General features: G+C 43.0%; 1 protein-coding gene across 5 annotated transcripts in view; it reads left to right on the top strand.

The window, feature by feature from the left end:
• The window catches only part of LOC129463788 (claudin-10), a 167,056-nt gene that overhangs the window by 139,576 nt on the left and 12,693 nt on the right, over positions 1-14,787 (top strand). For 3 of the 5 annotated variants that reach the window (XM_063619002.1, XM_063619001.1, XM_063619003.1), the window contains 2 exons: positions 9,126-9,287; positions 9,376-9,457. In XM_063619002.1, the coding sequence (XP_063475072.1) occupies positions 9,126-9,287; positions 9,376-9,457 (244 nt within the window). Of the gene's footprint in view, positions 1-1,683; positions 1,987-9,125; positions 9,288-9,375; positions 9,458-14,787 lie in introns of those variants that run through there. The other 2 variants (XM_063618999.1, XM_063619000.1) reach the window with 2 other exon arrangements.

Raw genomic sequence — 14,787 nt, 5'->3', positions numbered from 1 at the left:
CTTCTCAAACTCGGTTTTTAAGTTTAGTTTACCAGTGAATCTAACATGATACGTCAGGACAAGTTGGGGTTCGGAGCAGAACATTAGGGAAACCGTGTCTGCATCGTCACCCTTGTACCCATGGGACCATTAAGCACACAGAAGCCCACCACCTGCCAGCAGCTGCACGGCTGCAAGAGTAGGACTTACTTTGTGTTCTCAGAGCACAGATTGCAACATTTGGATAGACATTGAAGAGAGACAGATTTGGGCTCAACAGGAAGAAAAACTTTCTTAAAAGGGCTGTCAAAACAACATGAAAAAACAGAATAGATACATTGCCATGCACCGAACTGCCGGTCCTGAAGGGTGGAGCATGGGCTAAACATTATCTCTAGAAATAGACAGGATAATTGTTTTGAGTGTGGAGCGTGTCCTGCTGGTCTCCAGTGATTCTTCCAATCTAAGTTTTGATGATTCTATGTCCAGCTTCCTCTCTTCTCCAGTCACCTTGTCACCACCTTGGTGCCTCTTTCACTGGGCACCCATTTGGTTAAAAAAAAAAAAAGTGACAAAGGGAAATTAAGAAATTCTTCACATTGAACCAGAGTTGTTTCTACCTAAAGATAGTGACACAGAGGGTTAGCACGAGATTTATCAAAGCAGACTGATAGGTTTTAGACCTTTCCTTACTTTTGGCAAAAAGTGAAACCTGGAAGCTCATAACAAGAACTGCAAAAACCTTTAAGTGAACAAATAATAACCCGTGTCCTTGTTCTCTCATTTATGCCCAGATTTGTGGCTTCAGGAGCCAGAAGTACACCCTGAACTTTATGTTTACCTTGAGACAGCAATGAAGGGATGAAGGAATGAATGAGTTTATATTTCAATTAGGCGTGAGAGATGGAGGTGGTTTAAAAAAAAAAAAAAAGACAAGATAGCAGTTTTGACTGGGATAACAGCATCCTGTCATAGAATAGCCTCTAGACCTGGAAGCTGGAAGGGACCTACAGGGAAAATGTGTTAAACAAATGCCCTCTGCATAGTGTATTAGTATGAGTACACCAGCAAGATCAAGATTGTCAGGATGCCCCATCTGCTGCTATCTTGACTTTAGGCCTGTGCCACACACCGTTTTACCATGACTTTCCGCATACCACCAGGCCAAAAAGAACTGCAGAGTTTTGAGGGCAAGGCCGGTTTCCAGCCCAGAATCTGCACAGTGATCCCTCCTTGACAAGTCAAACAGAGTCACCCAAACAAGCGTGGCACGCAAACCTTTAGAGTTCAGCAAACCGAGGGCTGAGTTACCAAACCGTGTCCTTTCAGGGCACGCAAAAGGCTTTTCCTGCTCTGCTTCTACAAGGTAGTCAGGAAGCCAAGCTATTTGCCTTGGGTAGGGCTGGGTCGGGGTGGTGAGGTGGGGGCGCAGCAGGCTGTCCACACCCGGTTGCCAGTCTGAACCCGAGCCGCTCCAACAAGCGAGCCCTTCTCTGCGGCCCTTCGGGCTCAGGGGAGCGCAGGCCGGTCTTCCTCCCGCACGCGGGCGCGGGCCAGCTGCAGGTGGAGAGCCCGGGGGGCGACCGCGAGCCCTCTGAGCCCCCTCAATGGCCAGGGCATGGGTGTGAGGGCTCGCGTGCGCCCCCTGGCGCCGGGTCCGCTGGGCGGGGCGGTGGGCGGAGACGGTGGGCGGAGGCGGAGGCGGGAGGCGGAGCCGCGGGGTTGGGAGTGCGGGGGTCGCCGCGCAGAGTGGGAGCCGGAGAGGGAGCGCGGCTGCAGCCGGCGGCATGGCTAGCACGGCTTCGGAGATCATCGCCTTCATGGTCTCCATCTCGGGCTGGGTACTGGTGTCCTCCACGCTGCCCACCGACTACTGGAAGGTGTCTACCATCGACGGCACGGTCATCACCACCGCCACCTATTGGGCCAACCTGTGGAAGACGTGCGTTACCGACTCCACGGGCGTCTCCAACTGCAAGGACTTTCCCTCCATGCTGGCGCTGGACGGTCTGCATCCCCGCAGCCCCCGCCCTCAGCCCTGCTTCCTTGATGGCCAGCCGGCTAGGCGCCCTCTCGCCCCCAATACCCCCAGCGGGACCCCTAGACTGGACTCTTCTGAGGCCCGACCCGTCTCTCCCCACAGGGCCTCAGGGAGCCAGGGACGTTCCTTGGTGCCCGCCCTCTCCTGACGGCTGTCTCGCGAGGCGCCTGTTCGAGCCCGGGACCCCGGGAGGGGGGACACGCAGACAGGCCCGGGTTGGTGACTCCCAGGCGTCGGGGGATGGGGAAGCTTTGCCGTCTTGAGAGTCGAGGACGCGGCTGCCCTCCCCCACCCCCCATATCTTGGGGACCGCTGGGACCCAGAGTTCATGCTGCAGAGGCTTGTCTCCTCCACCTCCCCTACGTTCCCCGAAGGCTGGGTTCTGATAAAAACGGGGTCATTGCAAGCCAAATCCGTTTGTCCTGACCTCCCTTGAGCCATTTCGTTGGTTCTTTTAAAAGTAGGCGGGGGTGGGGGTTGAGAGGTTGGAAGCGGGAAAACATATTGCAGAGTTTGTTGTTGTTGTTATTGTTTCCCTTTAAAGAGCTTCTACAAACTTGTCTGCCTAGGCAACACTACAAACACTTCCTCTGTGTTTTAGGAAAATAATAGCCCTTGCGGTGCCGAGATGAGTCCGCAGAGGGTAGGGAATCTTGGGCCGTGCGAGCGTGGCGCGGGGAGCTGACCAGTTCTGCATCTGAGTCCCGGGTGCCTGCTGCTGTCCTGAGTTGTTCCGTTGTGGATGTTCACCTGCGTTGCTCCGGTTAGCCAGGCCTTAGCAGCTGGTGGATATTCACACAGAACTCTGGCTCTGTTGAGTTTCAAGACAGCAGCCGGTGTCAGCCCGGTCCCATTGATTGCTCAAGTTCTAGGCCCGTTGCTTCCAGGATTTTACAGCAAACGAATCCTGGCAGAAACTTAAGAGGAGTTATTTACATAACATATTTCTAGATTTGAGGTGTTTCTTTTTCTTTTATTGCCGCACTTGCAGGTTTTGTTTATATAGCTGGGTAAATGAAAGAAAATCGTTGATTCTTCTAAGATGGGGTTTGCCACGAAAAGCAAACTGTTGCTCAACGTGGTATTTGATGGAACCTCCGTATAAAGAATACGCATCTAGTTTTAGAAGGGTGGCGCCCGGGTCTGTGTCCTGTTCGGTAAAATAAGCAGCCGGAAGAGTGTTTATTCCCCAGCATTACCGTTGAATTTCCTGTGGTTTGTGGAGCACGCATCCGGGGAGAAGAACAGGCATTCTCTTGTTCCTGTGGCTTATAGTCAGCAATATGTTACTGTCCTCTGAACACTCTTCTGTTGTAACTCTATTGTTGCTTGAGATAGTGTGCCAGATAGGTACGCTTCCTTCTGTAGGACAGTTGGGGGACAAGGGAGAGAAGGAAATAAATGCTCTATGAATATTATTAAGTGCAGAATAATAAAGTTTTCTCTTACATGTCTGCAGTGAGAGTGGAGGTGGTACCATACCTGTTTGGGGGCAGATCGGGGAGTGAAGAGGAAGTAGGAATAGTTGTCCTGGTTAGCTGGGAGGAGAGCAGAGAGGAGTGACATTTATATGCCATCCAACTTGCAAAATGGCCTTCCTGTGTGCTCATGTGACTAAAAAATGATTTTTAAAAACATAAATGGCATGACACTACCTACTGTTGTACAACACTTTAAAATCAATGTATTTTTCCAAGTCAGTACTTAATAGAAGTGACTTGACTCTGTAACTGCTGCATGGTATATTCATTAGACTGCATAAAATGGCTTAGTTAACCGTGGATCCATTGTGGACATTGGACCTTTTCCAGCTTTTCTTTGTTGGTGGTGCTTCACTGAAAATCTTATATTCACCTCTTTGTATGTGTGTGTATTTCTGTAGACTCCATTCCACTGAGAAATGGTATTGTAAGAGCAGTAGAATACACGTGCATTTTAATATTCAGTTCATACTGTCAAATTACTTTCCACTGACAGTGTATGAGAATACCTGCTTCTCCACATTCTCGCCACTCTGTTAACCCAGTTTTTTGTTTGTTTGTTTGTTTTTGTTGTTGTTGTTGTTTTGAGACGGAGTTTTGCTCTTGTTGCCTAGGCTGGAGTGCAGTGGCACAATCTCAGCTGACTGCAACCTCCGCCTCCCAGGTACAAGTGATTCTCTTGTCTCAGCCTCCCAAGTAGCTGGGATTACAGGCATGTGCCACCATGCCCGGCTAATTTTTTTTGTATTTAGTAAAGACAGGGTTTCACCATGTTAGGCTGGTCGCGAACTCCCGACCTCAGATCATCCACCCTCCTCAGCCTCCCAAAGTGCCGGGATTACATGTGTGTGCCACCGCGCCCAGCCGTCTTATCACTTTAGTTGGCATTTCCCTTATTGCCGTGGTCAAAATCACTGGTTACAAAAATGGTCAAAACTCACTGACCATTTTTTTTTCTCTTTTGTGAATTGGCGTCCATATCTTAGGCCCATGGTTCTGTTGTTTCTTTGTGGTTTCGATGATTTGTCAGTCCTTGATTTGTTATGCAGGTTGTAATCTCACACCATTGTTTGTCTTAAATTTATGATGCCTTTTCTCATACAGGACTTTGAAATTTGTAATAGAATCATATTTATCAGCCTGTTTTTTGATGACTTTCCTTCTGTGGCTTAAGATGGCATTTCCTACTGCAAAAAAAATTTACTTTTCTGTATCTCTCAGAACAACATTTTGGAGGGTTAAATCACGCAACTGTGTTTTCCTGTGGAGGGGAGTTGATTCCCCCACCTGCAAGTGGAAGCTTCCAGGGTAGGGCCCCTCTGTCCTCTCTACCTTTCATTCCCAGGGCAGCCGCATCTGGTGGGTGCTGGTCCTGACTTTGCCTTTGGAGAAAGTGGCCATGGTGGCCTGAGTAGAACAGCCCTCCCCTTAAACCCAGGCATGAGCTCTAGATTGGGAACAGAATCCAGGAAGGGAGAGAGAAGGCCCGTGACTCTTGCCTGTCTTGTGTTAGGTGGAAGAACCCTTGGAGTCAAACGATGAGGTCATTATTCTGAATTTCTTTTCTTTTTTTTTTTTTTTTTGAGACAAAGTTTCACTCTGTCCCCCAGGACAGAGTGCCATGGCATGATCTCGGCTCACTGCAACCTCTGCCTCCCAGGTTCAAGCGATTCTCCTGCCTCAGCCTCCTGAGTAGCTGGGATTACAGGCGCACACTGCCACACCTGGCTGATTTTTGTATTTTTAGTAGAGACAGGGTTTCGCCATGTTGGCCAGGCTCGTCTTGAACTCCTGACCTCAAGTGATCTGCCTGCCTCTGCCTCTCAACGTGCTGGGATTACAGGCGTGAGCCATGGGCCCAGCCCTAAATTTCTTATATAAAGAAATCTCTGATTCCCCTCCCCTAGGGGTATCATTGCCACTTGTTTTCCTTATAAGGAAAATGAGGCCTAGCAAAACTATATGTCTAGATTTAATGTTATGCCATGTTAAGAACCCAGCTCTAATTTCTGCCTAGAATCCATTGTAGTATTATAATATAAAGGGATGCTTTGATGACTTTCTTACTACTCAGCAGACACCCATAGTATTCATCCTGTGAAGGAGGTGCTGCTATCCCTGTTTTACAGATGAGAGAACTGAGCCTCAAAGAGATTAGGTCCTATAACCAAGGGCATACCTTGGGTAAACAGAAGCACCAGAGGTGAAACTCAGAGTTCCTGCGCTCCCCATACCACTGTTCTCTCAAATGATTTGCAGAAGTACACAAAGCTACCAGGAAAAGAAAAGCACATTCTTTTTTCCCCCCTAAATCCATCAACTAGCACAGGTGCTATTAGCGAATTGTCTCCACCAAGTGGATGTTTTCGTTTTTTGCTGATTTGCAATTGAAAATAAAGTACACATAATTTGGAAAACACTTAACTTTTAAGGAACACCTTGAAGGTTTCCTCCAACAGAGTTCATTAATTTAAAGTCGCTGTATTTTACTATTTGAAAATTTCACAGTTGAATGAGCTTGTGATTTCGGTTTATTGTTAACCCATATACTCCTTTCAAAGTACCACTTGAACTTCAGCTGAGAATGATTTTCAGCCAGCTTGTTTTTAGTGTATGCCATCTATTTTTGCTAGTGGGAATGCTTGCCATTTCTCCCAGGAGAGCTAACTATAAATTATACTTCAGAGAACTTCTAAATAAATATGTTCATGCCTCAGCACCTTAATGTGTTAATTAGCTATTAACAGTGTCAGTAAATTAGACCTGTCAAAAATAATGGCCTCCTTGACTAGGTTTTTACTAACACTTCTCCTGGTGGTGTTACTTGTAAGTTTTGCCCTCAGGAACTGTTAGAAAGCAAGGCTGTAGAGGTCTGCTTTGCAAAAGATGAACTCTGAAAGGGTTTGTTGGAATCTTCTTGGCTCCAATCTGTGGGTATCGTAAGGACTGGTAGCCTTCGAACACTGAGAATTTACAAATCTCAGGCTTACGAGCAACTCCATTACATTTATGGCTGGCAGGGGAGTTTATCCCCTGCTCTTTGCTCTCCATTTCAGAAAATCTGGCCAATGATTGTCCTTGTAAATTGCCTTCTTTGTGCATGTGCAAAATTAGCAAGTTATTGCTACTGTTCATGCTGGAGAAATGTACCTCATTTTCCAAATCCGGGTTCTGGTTGGCACAAAAGAAGGACCTGACCAGATCAGAATCTGCCCTGCCACTTCTCTCATGCTGTGTCAAGAGACCAAAGCGGGTCCTGCTGCCAATACCAGGGCTGGGACGGGGCATCTCAGAGTGAGAAACTCGGGAAAAATGTTATCAGTGGTGATTACATAGAGTTTATAAACTACTGTTGTTTTCCCTGTCGTATTAAGAATCGAATGGGTTGGTCTGGGATTCTACCCACTGTTTATCATCTGGGAAATGCATTCCGTGTTCTAAATGACCAGATTGTAGGATTTAACCTTTGGTAAATTCCCGACAACTTGCACTTTCTGTTAACAAAGCATGGAAGATAACTAAAGGAAATGCAAATTAGGGTACATGCTAATATTTTCTGGGAGTACATATAAATGGATGAGTCCCCCGTTTTTTGTTTATTTAATGACTGCAGTCAGAGTCAGCTATAAAACCTCAAAACCATAGATTAAAATGAATTTCACAAAAAGAGTGAAACCACACTGTCCGAGTAGCCCTGGTGGGAAGTGATGAACCAGTCTGGGTTATCCTCACAGGCTCTCTTGAAACTTGCAAGGGACTGACAGGCTTCCCCTCTCTGTCTTGCCTCTACCTGCTGTCTGGGCTCTGGCTGGGGAACTTGAGGACTGAAGTTTAAAATAGAGCTGGTTCAGCATTTGGCAGCAGAGACCCAGATAGCCCTGCAGCACAATGATTGCTATGAAAGAGGCCTTCATTATCCTGTTTTGCTAAAAGTAAGTTTGTTTTGCTGTTTTTGATAGCCACGGTGTTGGTGAAATTTTTTTTTATGGAGGTAGTTCACACTATATAATAGAAGGTCACTGTCCTTGCAGTCTGCATTTGTGGGAGTCTAAAGTGTTTACAATTAAGTAGAGCAGCTCCCGTTTGCTCTTCAAAAATGGGTCCAAGGAATAGGATTAAAACTTCAATTTCATTCTTTTCCAAAGAAACACAGACTGGGGCCAGGTGCGGTGGCTCATGCCTCTAATCCCAGCATTTTGGGAGGCCGAGGCAAGAGGATCGCTTGAGGCCAGGAATTCGAGACTAATCTGGGCCTTATAGTGAGACCCTGTCTCTAGAAAAAATTTAAAAATTAGCCATATGTGCCTATGGTTTCAGCTACTCAGATGGCTAAGGCAGGAGGATCTCTTGAACCCAGGAATTTGAGGCTACAGTGAGCTATGGTTATGCCACTGCCCTCCAGCCTGGGTGACAAAAGTGAGATCCTGTCTTAAAAAAAGAAAAGAAAGAAAAAAAGAAACTGAACTGAAGGCCACTAGTGTGTACTCCCTAAATTCATGATTATAATGGTCTCGGAATTATTATTTATTGTGGCTTTGCTTGAACACCAATAATAAATGACTTGTCATATATTGGCACGTAAGAGGTTTTTTCCAGTTAAAAAGTTTAATTCCAAACGTAAACCTGATGTAGGTATATATGTTCATTTGCTTAGCAAATATTTACTTAACACCCAGTATGTGCTACTATCACTATTTTAGATTGAAATATGGCATTGTTTCAGGCTGAAATGAAAAGGGCTTATGTGGTAAAAGCTTATTAGTTTAAATCCTGTTAATGTAAAAACCTGGACAAAAGCCACCCTGAAGTTTACCCTGTACCCTAGCTGTGCAAATAAAAATATGTGACTAAGAAAATGAATAGCGCAGGAAGGGTGAACAAACGAACTGACAGAACATACTCTCTAGGGTACTTTAAAGGCATTCATTTATAGGAGAACAGTTGACTTAATCACTATAAATTATTCTTCTACAAAATAGTGCTTTTTAAAACCCAGTTTTATTATATATGCCCTGAAAACAATAGTACTTCACTAAAATATTCCCTTAGACCCCCCCATGGTTCATGATGATATTCCAGTTAGTCTCCTATTAATAAGCTTCCACTAGTATTGGAAGGTTTGACCCTTTGGAGTTCTTTCTGCCACCCAGTTATAAATCTTATGATTTGATAATGTCAAAACCATTAAAATACCCTTTTAAGGTCCAATGAGCGGAGGAGCTACAGGGTTGTGATGGTGGCAGATGATGTTTTTTCACAGTGAAAGGCAATATTATATGGAATTTGTAGTCTGATTTGGGATGGAATCCACGTCTGCCACTTTCTAACTCACCTCTGGTAAGTCACATAACCTTTGTGTGCCTCAGTTTCCTCATCGGTGAATATGGAAATAACAGAGATCTATCCTGAGGATTCCGCACAAACTGCACTTCACAGTGTGTGACCTAGAATAGGCACTGCCTGTAGATTAACTTGCTTTCCTTTCTTGCTTGTCTTGCCACATGTTTTCACCATCACAGTTACCTTTTTGGAAAACAAATATCCAGAATGACAGCGTAAAATGAGGATTTCTACCTGGACAGCCACATGCTTTATGTAACGTAAATCATCTACTCTACTTGCAGGTTATATCCAGGCATGTAGAGGACTTATGATCGCTGCTGTCAGCCTAGGCTTCTTTGGTTCCATATTTGCGCTCTTTGGAATGAAGTGTACCAAAGTCGGAGGCTCCGATAAAGCCAAAGCTAAAATTGCTTGTTTGGCTGGGATTGTATTCATACTGTCAGGTAAATAGTAACTTTCTTCCAAACAAGGTACTTGATGATGTTAATGAAATCACACTAACCGTAATGCTTTCCCTCTGATATTTGTTAGGGCTGTGCTCAATGACCGGCTGTTCCCTATATGCAAACAAAATCACAACGGAATTCTTTGATCCTCTCTTTGTTGAGCAAAAGTAAGTACTCTTCTCAGTCTGTTTCCAGCTCACAGGAAGTGTATATAAATTAATATTCTCAACCAAGAGACATGAATTTCCTATATGACTTTTGAAAGTAAGACATACTGATAAATGGTAACTGATGACATCATTCAAGATTAAATGTGTCATATGCCACACATGCAAAATATGCATTTAATTACTTTGCTAGTATTGCGGTGTCTTGTCTCTAAACAGTTCAAGTCATCAAATTTAGAACTATAAACTTCATCGTCTGCTGTACATCATGAAACTGAGGTCAAGTAGAGGAAAAGTGAAAGGTGTCAGACGGGGAGGAAAGAATGATGCGGTGTGCGAATAGAAAATTAAAACCTTGCCTTGATTGCTGCCCACTCAAAATGATATTTGCCAGATGCTGGTTTCTGGGTCTTTTAAATTTGCTGTATTAACTACTGTCTTAACAAGCTCCTCCTGATAAACCTTTATAAAGAAACCGTATACGATGCAAGGTTTTTGAAAAATGCTGTAGGAGCATGGCACCTTTACCCAAATGTGGCTGGTCAGTCTTGCAGATGAATGCTGTGGAATTAACAGATCAGTTTGCTTGTTGGTGTTGTTTTTAAACTATGGGCTGTTGCTTTTTATAGTTTCCCTAGGCTTATTTCTTTGGATTGGGAAAACCCCAGGGATACCAAGTCAGAATTAATATATTAAATATTTTGTCTTACCTAAGAATATATCTACATCCCTCTTTAGGAAGCCTCACGTATGTATGTGTGTATTGCTATCAATGAGGCTGGGAATTTTATTTTAGACTTCAGGTCAAATTTTATAGAATTTTTAAGAAGTATATTACTGAAATAGCTGGTCAGCTGGGCTTTACTTTTTTTCTGGTGGTTTTAGGAATCTTCAGGAAATTGATTTTCTAGTTCTGGCTTAAGTGTACCTTATGCATAAATAGTAAATGCTTATATCATGAAATGTAATGAAAATAATAGCTAGCACATGTTGAGTCCCCACCAGGAGCCAAGCAGAGCACTGCAAATATTATTTTATTATGTTTTTTATTTTATTCTTACAACAACCTTATAAAGTAGGTCTCTTGGTACTCTTTTTTGAAATTGAGGAAAGAGGCCAAGTGATGTGTTCAAGGGAACTTGGACCAAACTAGTAGGCTGATTGAACTGTGATTCAAACCAGGCAGTTGAACTTCAGAACACTGGCTCTTAAAAAGCATGATTTATAATATTCCACTATTTTGTAATTTTTGTGGCAATATGCTACATGTTCATCAAGAGGTTTCTTTCGTCCTTTTTTTTTTTTTAAAGAGTTAGGGCCTCTTTCTGTCACTCAGGCTGGAGTGTGGTGGTGTGATCATAGTTGACTGCAGCCTTGCGCTTCTGCGCTCAAGTGATCCTCCCACCTCAGCCTCCCGAGTAGCTGGGACGTGTATGTGCCACGACAACCAGATAATTTTTTTTTTTTTTTGAAATGGAGTTTTCGCTCTTGTTGCCCAAGCTGGAGTGCAGTGGTGCGATCTCGACTCACTGCAACCTCCATCTCCCGGGGTCAAGCGATTCTCTTGCCTCAGCCTCCTTAGTAGCCCGGATTACAGGCACGCACCACCACGCCCAGCTAATTTTTTTGCATTTTTAATAGGGACAGGGCTTCACCATTTTGGCCAGGCTGGTCTCGAACTCCTGACCTCAGGTGGTCCACCCGCGCCTGGCCCCGGATAATTTTTACATTTTTTAATGGAGACAGGTCTTGCTATGTTGCCCAGGGTTGTCTCCAGCTCCTGATCTTCAATGATCCTCCTCCCTCAGCCTCCCAAAGTGCCGGGATTACAGGCATGAGCCACCATGTCCAGCCTTTTCTAGACATTTAAAAATAGTTTTTATTCAGAAATTATATTAAATGGGAAAGAAAAACAAATTTTATTAAATGGGTTTTAGACCTCAATATAACTTTTTTATCCTCTGCCTATGATACAAAAACATGTCCTGATTTATTAATTTTCTCCTACTTATCTTTCAAATAAGATTTGCACAGATGTATATGGCAGCAAACGTTGAAATAAAAACCGAAGCTGTATTTCTGAAGCTTAGAAATATTTTGATGATATTTAAATGAAATACTGTATTTAAATGATACATTTTTATTTTAGGGTTTGATATCATAAATATGCAACAAACCTGTATTTCTCATGGTTTATTTTATTAAACACATTGCTCACTCTTCTGCATTATCTTTTCTATATTACTGGTTTTATTTTCCTGACAATTATTAAGGATATCTTTGTCCATATCTTAAAAATCACTGGACTCTTTCCTCAAATGGTCAAGGCTAATTTGTGTACAAACAATAACTTAAATCTATCTTTGTGTGACTGTTTTCTGTGCTTACTATAGCTCAGTCACCTAATCCTGTGTAGTGCCATTGGAATTTATTATTCTCTTTTCAGATTTTGATTAAACTCAGTTCAGTAATTAGGTGCTATGAGAGGTTTTCCTCTTTTTCAATCTCTTAGTGCTATATTGAGCTATTCCATTCTCATTAGCTTCTTGGAATTTCTCTTTCTGTCTCTGTCTACCCACTCTCTCTCTCTCTCTCTGTCTGTATTCTCATCTGTAAAACAAAGGTAATAATAGTACCCCTCTCACAGAATTGCTGTGAGAGTTAAGAGAGGAGAGATAGAGAGAGAGAGAGAGATAGAGATGGATGTGATTGGCACAGAGCAAACACCTTGTATTGGCTCTTATTGTGTCATATTAACTATTATTAAGATTGCTTTTTAATTCTGTATAGTATGTAAGAGGTGGCTTATCTTTATAGATGCCTTTATTAGCTCTTTTCTGTGGTGGCTTAAAAATATAACACCTACAATTCACCAATTTACCTAATGTAATTAAAAGCACAAGAACCAGGGGGCATGAAAAACAGCACTGCTTATCCATTGGTAATATTTACAAATAACAGGCCCTTTGCATCAAGGTCTATAGAAAATATAGACTATAAAAAACCTGATATTGAGAATGAGTTGACTCCTTGAGATTGGGACTTTCTCTCCTTCATCTCTGTTTTCCCTGCAGTGCCTTTCACAAAGAAAAGTCCTCCATGATTTCAACAAAATCCAGTTGGATCAAGGAATTATCAAGGCCTGAGAACTGTAGATACCATCAGATTCTAATTACCCACAATGATAGAAAAGGGGCATAAAAATGACATGACACCCAAAAGAACTCAGACCTCATTTAAACTAAACACGCTTATATAAAAACCAGTATATTAACTAACATGACTTCATTTGGTTTCTGTTTATCAACACCTTCTAGTAGAGGGGATAAAAACTGGGAAGATGAATAAGCTATAAAATGGCTATCAGCACAGAGTGAACTGATTTCCTAGGTCTGAAATGTCATCTTTAAAGCAATATTTTATTTTGGCTTATTCTAGGGATAGCACTTCTTTGGCTAGCATTTTCTGGAATTTGATAATTGATGCTTCTGGTTTTGTTTGTATGTGAACTTAGAGAGGAATACGTTGTAGAATCAAAGCTTGTGGCAGGGCCAGCCCTAGGTGTGCTGGGATGTGGAGGATGCCACTACAGGGATGTTCTGACTATGTCTTTGGTGTCTTAATCAGCTGGCATGAGAATTAAGTTCCTTGAGGTCAGAAAACGTCTATACAACTGTATCTTCTCTCCCTAGCACAGTACCTAGAAGTGAAATTCTTATCTGTAGACCTAGTCCTTTCAGAATTAGCAGAGATAATTGTTGTCTCAGTGGATAGAGGGAGCCTCCCAAAGGATGGAGCAAGAAAGCTCTCTTCTTCCCACTATTATCTTACATTAATCTTACAAAAACTAGCTGCCACTAAATACCATCTCTCCCTGCAGGAGCATGTGTGTTTGGGCCCTTAGGAAGCGCAGTGAGAGACAGCGACTTGTCACATGTCCTAGTTTAAATTTCTGGTGAGCAAATACTTGCTCTCCAATACCCAACCCCTAAGGAAAAGAGTTTAGACCTCAGAGCATGGTTTGTTGTTCTTGCTTTGCTGCTGCTGTTGTTTTTCCTTCAGATTTGTATGCTGTGTTAATTGGATCTTCTTTGTAGATTCCCAGGACAACTCTATATAAGGCACATCTTGGTTGCCCAAGTTAGGAAAACACAACTAAGCCCATGGAACCAAGTTCCCACTACATTCCTGCTATATGCAAAGAACTCAACAGGAGCTTTGTTGATGAGAAAAAAACGAGTGGCTTCTAGCATGGAGTTGGAGTAAAGATTGCAGCAGGCACATAACAGGCAGTGTTGCACTTTATGTTCAGTGGCTAGGTCCTCTAAAAGTCCTTCCTTTCCCACCACATATCTGGGAAGATTTTTCTTCCAAGCTACAATCATTTGACAGAACTGCAATCTGTAAAGAGTTTCATCGTGTTCTGCTATTTCTCTATTTTTCCCTTTTGTTTTGCTTTTTTTCATTCGAGCTATGACTATGTTTGATGACTCCAACATGAGCTCTTGCAGAGCCTTGAAAAGTGTTTTTCAACTCTTCCCTTTAGGCTGTGTCAAACTAACTTCCTCCTTTTTATTAAAACAAAAACTAACAAATCTGAAAAAAAAAATCTCCTACAAGCTTCTAATAATAGGTACTCCTTAGCATGATTCACCATACCAGGATGTTGAAATTTATTTACGTTATTCCCACCATTGTTTTGTTGTCCAAACCACTGACTTTCTGAATGTCCTGCTTTGTTTTCTTAGATAAACCATTGCAAGTAAGAATTGATCAACATTAAGAAACTTCTTTTCAAATCATGCAAAGTTATACGACTTCACTGATTGCTCTGGTTGAGGAATTAGAACAGAATTGTTATCTTAGACTTATTCTTTTTTTTTTTTTTTTTTTTTTTTTTTTGAGACAGAATCTCGCTCCTTTGCCCAGGCCAGAGTGCAGTGGCGCTATCTCGGCTCACTGCAAGCTCTGCCTCCCAGGTTCACGCCATTTTCCTGCCTTAGCCTCCCGAGTAGCTGGGACTACAGGCGCCCGCCACCACGCCCGGCTAATTTTTTGTATTTTTAGTAGAGACAGGGTTTCACTGTGTTAACCAGGATGGTCTCCATCTCCTGACCTCTTGATCCGCCCGCCTCGGCCTCCCAAAGTGCTGGGATTACAGGCGTGAGCCACCGTGCCCGGCTCTTTTTTTGTATATGAGATTTACCATTAATATTTTGGCCCAGATGTTCTTGTGTTGGGGTCTTATCATCCTCTAGGCTTTTTTATTTCCACGCTTTTCAAAATCATGTCGCAATTCTCATTCCTGGCATGTATTTGGTTTCTACTTA

Source organism: Symphalangus syndactylus, chromosome 15, assembly GCF_028878055.3.
Source record: "Symphalangus syndactylus isolate Jambi chromosome 15, NHGRI_mSymSyn1-v2.1_pri, whole genome shotgun sequence".
Taxonomy (NCBI): Eukaryota; Metazoa; Chordata; class Mammalia; order Primates; family Hylobatidae; genus Symphalangus; species Symphalangus syndactylus.
Note: the sequence above shows the minus strand (reverse complement) of the source record. Positions and strands in the feature narration are given on the sequence as shown.